We start from the raw sequence: 8,117 nt of genomic DNA, 5'->3' as shown, positions 1-8,117 counted from the left end.
GCCGCATAATTAATCGTTGTGCAACTAACTGAAACTAAAAGTCAAGACTAAAGAAAATATTAAGTGGGCTCACACAAACTGTTGGGGTTTTATTTAGTTAAATATATAAGGAGGTGTGAATAGGAAATGGAGAAAAAAGATTCGGAGGGAAACAAAAAGTTTGAAGTGTTTCTTTTACTAAGACACTTTGTCCCTCGTCGAAAAATGGAAAGAAAATATTTGTGCTTATATAGAGAAGTACATCTTCTAGCTCTTAAAGAGTTGAGAAGTAGTGGTGCTTCGCGCCGTTAAATTTTCTAACGGTCCTAAGGTCGTTTTCGAATTTAAAATTCGCGAGCAAACAGAAATATTTTCTGTCGAAATGATACCTCATGTGAACAGGTACCTTCGCACCTATTTAACCCAGACTGTTTGGCTATGTATTCAGAAACTTTGCCTCATTTTTCCACCACCGAAAATTTGCATACTCTCCCCTCTCTGTTCTATTTTTCTGCATTATTTTTTCAAAGCAAAACATAAGCATAAGTGTGGTTTACTGTCATTTGTTGAGTTCGACGAAGTTCTGTAATTTTCATTGCCGGTATTACAGAATAGTTATTATGTTCTATCCTAGGAGGAATTAATCCAATAACCTTGGACAACAGTGAGGGGATTAAATTCCTTAAGAAAACATAGTTTTTTGTTGGGCTTGGAACTTTTAATTATATTGTTTATATTTCTGTTTCTGTTTTGTTTCCTGTTTTATTTGCAGAATTTTTTTTCGAACATAGGTTTATAACACAAACAATTGAAAGAGTTATAAACATGAAGCGTGTATCATTGTAATAAACATAAAACCTAGTTACATAATACAACATATATATGATGTTCAAAACACAAAATTAAAGCAACGAAAAAATAAACAAAGAATCCAAGGCCCTATAAGGGATCATTCTGAAAAGAGAAAACAAAATGAAAGATTATTAGTTTGGAGAGATTATCTCACCTATATATTTGTATATATAAAATTCTTCTTTATTTCCAAGTATACTACTATTTGTCATCATAATTTATATCTTAACAGAGACCAATAGATTTCTGAGGACCCTCTCCTGCAACTGCATGATCCAATTTGGCTTGCTTGTTGCCCTCCAGCTTTAGTCCAAAGTGGATGTGAGGGAAATGTGCCCACTGCAAAATATAGTGTAAATTCCAAAAGGTAAATTTCTTGAGATAGATAAAGCTTTAGTCACTGTTTTCTATTTAGTGCCTCTTCTGTTTGTCCTAGTGGAAAACCTAAAAATCCACATAATAGGGTCAATTTTATTTTAATTTGCCTTTTTCAAGCTGGAGTATTTTTTTTATTAAAAACTTGAATAGTCAGCTGAAACTTGTACAATGTTCTACTATTTTCCTCAACTAAACCATATCTTCACAAAGGTAACAGATAAGCTAGAAAGAAGAGCAAGAGAAGTATCCCAAGATTTTTTAGCATTGATTTGTCTAACTAATAAAACACTTTGCAATATATATATATATATATATATATATATATATATATATATATATATATATATATATATATATATCATTGAAAGGTTTTGTTAAAGAAATTATAACTCACACGTTTATTGGGAGTGGGGTTAAGGACCCGTTACACAAAAATTATAGAAATTTTATTTACTTTTTCGGCTACCAAATGTAAATAGTTTCTGGCGCAGGCTAAAAGTGATAATACAATTTGGTTATTTACATGCAGTGTTTATCATTTCATTCTATTTCTTCATACGACTAAACCTATCCACATAGCAAAAATTAATTTAAATTGAAATAATTATTTCTAATTCTCATTCCATGAAAATCTATGTACTTATGTTTTATGGTACAACTTACATTTTTGGCAGCAGTGCTAAAAGCTTCACGGTGAGTAATATCAGGATTGCTTGCCTTTATCCTTTGGATCTCCTCCCTACACATTGAACATACGGCATCGTATTATATAGCAAACACACATCTTACGTACGTTACATGCTAGTTAAAATAATAAAATTGAACTTACTTGATAAATCTGTTGTAGGCGGAAGGAACACGTTGTCTTTTCTCTGGTGCTGCAACATGGTTTTTAAATGGAGTTAGGTAATAGCATAGTAACTTGTCTAAAAATAATGTAAATGAGCTTTAACTCTTTGACTCCGGCATGCATATATATAGCTGACCCAATTTATTTCGGATTGAAACGTAATTATTGTTATTAATGTTAAGCTATAAACAGCAAGGAGTCATAGCCTAACCTCCACCAATATGGTGGTCCTTTATTAAATTAAAAATAAAATAAAAGGTATCTATGGTTTAGGTAAAACTACGATATACTCCAAGATTCCAAAAATGCTGAGGAGAGATGTTGAGCTCGGAGGCGGAATCAGGATTTGAACTTTATGGGTTCGAAAGTATAATTATTTTAAGTTGTTGGGTTCTAAATTAACAAGTCGTACATATTCAATAAATTTCTTAAGACAAATACATGGTTTAAACAAAAATTACTGATTCGACCAAACCCGCATCTCGCACTCTACCTCTACCCCTATTTGAGCTAGCTCTAAACCTATTTATTCCAAGAAAAGACCTAAGAGAAAAAGGGGTGCAGCAGAGAATAGAGAAGTACTTAACCAATGTTTCTAGATACTTATTAAAGATGAATTGGATACAAGTGTAATGTCACAATCAACTTCAGATCCTAAGTAAATTAAAGCAGATAGTTCAGGCATCCATCCCAATTCACAACATGACAAGTGGCCTTTCTATTTGTACAGAATTCTTATTAAGGTGGATAAACTGCTTTTCTTTGAAGTTAAATTGATTTTGGTCCCCTATCGTGAAGGTAAACTTAGGCATAATTTTGTAAGACAAAGAAAGGTAGCTAGGTTTAAAACTCATACTCATATTCAGATTTAATTGCCTCGAACTCCTATTAAATAAAATCAAAATTGTACTCCTACATATTACTTTAAATTACTAGTACTATGAATCTTCTACTCCCTATGTCCCAATTTATTTGATGTATTTCAAATTTCAAGAGTCAAGTTTCTCAAATTTGACTATGAATTCAGATATAAAATCTAGTACCTCAAATATAATTTATATGTTTGGAAACTACCTCAAAAATACTACAAGTCATAATACTTAATAATTTAAAATATTTTTAAAGGCATACAAGAAAAATCGTGATCAAATTAAAGAAAAACTCATGTGACACTCAAAATCCGAAATGCATCAAATAAATTGGGACGGAAGGAAAATTTTGATAACAATACACACCTAGAAACTCTTTTTTTTATTTAAAAAAAAAAATGAAATACCGTCTATATTGACAGGGTTAAGCAGACCCTTACATTAGTATTAAAAAAAATTAAAAGAGTGTGAAAGCATCCGAAACTTTAAGGTTATGGATGGAATAATCCAAGACCCTTTAAGTTCTCTCGGATGCCTTCGTTTGGTACATAGGATAAGGATAATAATTTTGGGATAAAGTCTGGAATTAACTTTATCCTATGTTTGATTTGAGAATTTAATTAATAACGAGATATCTTTTACTACATTAAAATGATGGGATAAAAGGTGAGATAATTAATCCCATAATCTCACCATTGTACCAAACAATCGCTTAGATAACCATTGAGAGATAAGTGTACGTAGCATCCTCTAAGAAAAATGTCAGAATGAGCTATTCCGTTCAGATTACAAAACAATAGTGCTACTACTAAGCTAGGTGTCTGTCTCTATGACGACTTCATATCAATTCTAAGGGTAGGTAGGACAAGACATTCTATCAAGTCTCACTTAGGAATCTTATCCTCAAAATACAGTTAGATTTAATAATGTCTGGTAGTTAAACATGTTGGTGGGTTTCATTGGCGCGGCAAGGAAACACAGGAAATATAATATAAAAAGGACAGTCCGGTATACTAAGCTTTTGCTATACGTGAGATTCGGAAAAAGCCGGATCACCAGGGTCTATTGTACGCAACCTTACCCTGCATTTATGCAAGATGCTGTTTTCATGGATCGAACACATGACCTCCTGGTCACATAGCATACAACTTTACCAGTTACACTAAAGGTCCCTTCAGAAAATATAACATAAGATCAAAAGAAATTGAGAGAAAGAGCTTACGGCGTATAGGCATGGTTCTAGGTTGATCATCTTCAGGAGATGTACCAATGGCAGAAAATCTGTGATAATTGGTAGAAGAGGATGATCCAAAGGCTTTACTAGCATCTTCAATATTTGATCTCTGCTGCTTCTTTCAAGTAAATGAGAGCCATATATATGAGCATTAATTAATATGTCACTTCCCTCCCCTCCCTTACCCCAAAAAAACAAAAGATTAATTCAAGAAAGATAGACTAATTACTGACAGTTAAGTAGTGATGATTTACTAGTTTATGTAATTTGCATGCATTTATATTCATGTGGAGTATATAAGGCTGGACTCATTAAGGAAGAAAGCAGAAGATGAGAAACTAGGGACCTAAACTAAATGGATTTAACTTATACTCTGACTAAAATAATTTAACATTATTAGTATAATTTAGCTTGTTATACAACACTATTTCCCTAGTCTATACTCACTAACGGTGGAAATAAATATTTACGACATCCGTTCATATTCCAAAGATATCTACCGGTAACCCCTTCATAAAAAGCGAAATTTCTAATCTCGAAAATAAGGTAGGTTATCTGCTTCAATAGGTAAATATGATCTAATATTATAAATAATTTTTTATGTCATTAGTGTATATAAGCTAAACTCTTTAGGGGTTGTTTGATTTGCAAACAAGTTATAGCGTAATCATAATATGGGGGATTACAATGCGGGGATTGAATAATAATGAAATTATTTGGTGAATATACTTTTTTGAATAGATATTTGGCTCATTGAATTAAAAATAAAAACATGCATCTTTTAACCATAAGTGTCAAAAATATGTCTTCATTTCTTAAATTCTGTATAAAGTCAAAGTGTTATCACATAAAATAAGAGAGGGAGTAGAAAGTAAGTAAAAATTAGAACACTATTTCCACATTCTTGTTTGACCAAGAATTCCAAATGAAAGAGAACACAAACACCAAAAAGATTATGGACTAACTACTATTATACCTGTAGATCTTGAAGGGGGAGAGACTGAAGCAAAGATCCAATATTAACAGAAAGCAAATTTGCACAGTGTCCACACCTTACTGTCACTATTGTCATGATGCCGCTGCATGGAACGCTAACCTGACAACAATACATATTAACTCACACATGAACTAGAAAATCCATATGTTTGAGATGAATAATCTAGCTAGTTTATTTTTCTAATAGCTAAGACTTCATGAATAGAATGGAGTTTACAATAAAATGATGGAGTTTGTTAATGTAGCTTTCACAGTGCAAAAACACAAAGGCTCACATCTCCATCTCTCCTACTACTAAAATTAGTACAACTGCTGCTAAAAGGCTAAGATATCAGACTCTACAACATAATTCCCATTCCTTACATGGGTTATAACTATAAGCATCTTCTTTTAAAGGAACCTCTTGGACTCTCTTCCTTTTCTTTCCTTTTCCTTTCGGTGCTCTTGACTTTTTCTGACCTTTGCTCAGTCATTAGAAAAGTGAGAAAAGAGAGAGTACTGAACAAAGACAATGACATAACGAGAACAGAAATTATGAATTCCATAACGACTAAGAGGCAATTAAAATTCCTTTTTTTAAAATAAAATAAAAAAGAACACACACTACCCTCTTCATATTTCTTTTCAAAACAGAAGAAAGCGGCGAAAAGTTCGGTGCACAAAACATCTCGCGTTTACACAGGATCAGGGAAATGACCGCACCCCAGGAGTGTGATATAGACAATGTAATGCATACATTAGTTCTTTTCAAGTGGAATAACTACTCATTGTATATGCCCAAATTGAAAGGGTTTATCTAACTAGCCACGTTCCTAAGATAGGAAGAATAATAAATAAGAGAACTCTTTCTATCATTCTGATTTTCACAGAAACTAAAGTAGATTTTAATCAATGAGAAGAAAAAGATATGTTCTGAGTTGAGTATTATCCAATGGACAAATGAATAGTACGATAGACTGAAGGAAAAAAACCCACCCCATGATCTTTACTGTTTTATATTCAGGAAACGAATTTAATGGCATCGAAGATTAGAGTACACAATTATTTATGATCAGCCCAGAAGTACGAACCTAAGGGAAATTAAAAGAGGAGCAATAAATAGAAGAATTAAAAGGAAAAGTTAACCAATTAGTAAGCAAATCCAATTCTATCTTTGTACGAGTAACTAACTTGTTAAATAGTTAGTATTTAGTTGAGCTCTTGCAAATTCTATTCACAAGAACCCTATTAATTGATATAAGGATCAAATACTTTGCATCTGGTGAAAATAAAAAATCTTGGGTTTTTAGTCAACGTAAAGTATGATTACTGCCTGCCTATTAAATATATGAGTAATTCATAATCACGTTTTGGAATAAACTGGATCTCAGTTCATATTCCATTCCATTAACTTCCTAGTTTAAACTTTCCAACTGAAGAGAAGACCCCTAGAAAAGGAAACAAGGAAAAAGAAAAAAAAAAACTTGGTTTCAATTACTAGAAGAATAACATAAAATATGCAATTACATACTCCACTTTCAAGCAAATTCTCTCCAACCCTATAACACTTTTCTAGGCCTTGCTCTCAAAAAAAGACTTCATTTTACCATATATAATTTTGTAAATTCTCACAAGATTTGCCCTCACATAAAAAAAAAATCCAGAAAAAGGATCTGAACTATTATTATCATGAGTTTGGAAAATGGAGTTTTTTTTTTTTCTCATGATTTGATCTAAATTTTTGGCCAGCATGCACGGTAAATTTTTAAAAGGTTGTAAATTTGAGGGGAGGAACAAAATATTTCAAGAAATGAAATAAAAATGAAAAGTGTACCGCGAGAATGGTGTTGCAAAAGTTGCAGTGGACATAGCAAACACGTTCCGAGGAAGACGAATATGTTATGTCTAGAGACATTTATTTTTTGTTTTGTCCTTTTAACGTTGTTGGCCGGGAATCGCGGATCGACGAGGTAGATCAAGGAAAATAGAATCAAGAAAGAAGCTAAAGAAGAAGAAGAAGAGTTAGAGTTGAAGTGTCCAAATCAAGAAATATGAACATATGTAGTGTTTGATAGTATTAAATTATAGAAAAAGCTGAAAGATAAAAGTTAAAAAAGACAGGAAAAAAAGAAGTGTAAAGGGAAGAAAAACCTAGTAAGGAGGGATGATAAATATGGGTATGATTTTAGGGAGATGAATGAAAGCAAGGATACAAAAAAACACATATTAGAGGTGAAGAGATGGATGGGATGGGATTGGTCTGGTCGGTATTGGGGCAAAGTTAGGGGTGCTAGACGATTGATTTATTTAATTTATGTCTAAATAGGAATTGCAGTTAGAATAAATGTAGGAATAGACTTTCATGTTTCTAGTTGAAATAAATTTCATACTATTATAAATATGGGTATTGATAGCTTATTTTATGTGTGGAGGAAATAAAGAATTGTAGAGATCAATCAGAAATTTATAATAATATATTTTCCTTCATATTGGTATAAGAGCTTCTACGATCTTGGGAGAGAATCAAGTAGCTTCCGCTCTGCCGACGGGCGGCGCTAGCCAATGTGTGCCCCCGTATGGCCCAAAAAAAAATATGTTGGCAAAATCATAGATAGTTGTCGACAAAATTAGATTATTCGATGAAAAGTTTCATGATAGATTCAAGAAAGAAAAACAAGTTTAAAGAGGTGCAACAAATATGACACAAGATAAAGGCACTCTTCTTTAAAAGTTGGAGAGAGGTTTTAGAAAAAACATTGGAAGTTGATTACGTGTTTCGACAAAATTGGTTGTTGGTGACAAAGTGCATCAACGGTTGGTGACAAAGTGCATCTACGTGAGTTGGAGACAGGGGCTTCAACAAAATTGAGTGTTGGTGACAAAGTGCATCAACGATTGGCGACAAAGTGCATCAACGGTTGGTGACAAAGTGCATCAACGTGAGTTGGAGACATGCGCTTCAACAAAATCGAGGGATGAA

At 32.8% G+C, this 8,117-nt stretch overlaps 1 protein-coding gene across 8 annotated transcripts; it reads right to left on the bottom strand.

Annotated features, from left to right (window-relative positions):
- Window positions 1-825: 825 nt before the first annotated feature.
- Window positions 826-7,279, bottom strand: LOC107785164 (axial regulator YABBY 5-like). 8 transcript variants are annotated; one of them, XM_075219422.1, is made up of 6 exons: window positions 6,972-7,279; window positions 5,139-5,258; window positions 4,151-4,274; window positions 2,039-2,087; window positions 1,873-1,948; window positions 826-1,170 (listed from the first exon to the last, which is right to left on the bottom strand). In XM_075219422.1, the coding sequence occupies exons 1-6, from the start codon at window positions 7,050-7,052 to the stop codon at window positions 1,057-1,059; spliced, it is 564 nt and encodes a 187-aa protein (XP_075075523.1). In that variant the 5' UTR covers window positions 7,053-7,279; the 3' UTR covers window positions 826-1,056. The 8 variants fall into 8 exon arrangements, with proteins under 8 accessions (XP_075075523.1, XP_075075521.1, XP_075075522.1 ...); XM_075219420.1 differs by having other exon boundaries at window positions 4,151-4,280; window positions 6,972-7,190; XM_075219421.1 differs by having other exon boundaries at window positions 4,151-4,277; window positions 6,972-7,190.
- Between the last annotated feature and the right edge of the window lie 838 nt (window positions 7,280-8,117).

This window comes from Nicotiana tabacum, chromosome 8 (assembly GCF_000715075.1).
Source record: "Nicotiana tabacum cultivar K326 chromosome 8, ASM71507v2, whole genome shotgun sequence".
NCBI classification, from domain to species: domain Eukaryota; kingdom Viridiplantae; phylum Streptophyta; class Magnoliopsida; order Solanales; family Solanaceae; genus Nicotiana; species Nicotiana tabacum.
This window is presented reverse-complemented; position numbering and strand designations above follow the sequence as displayed.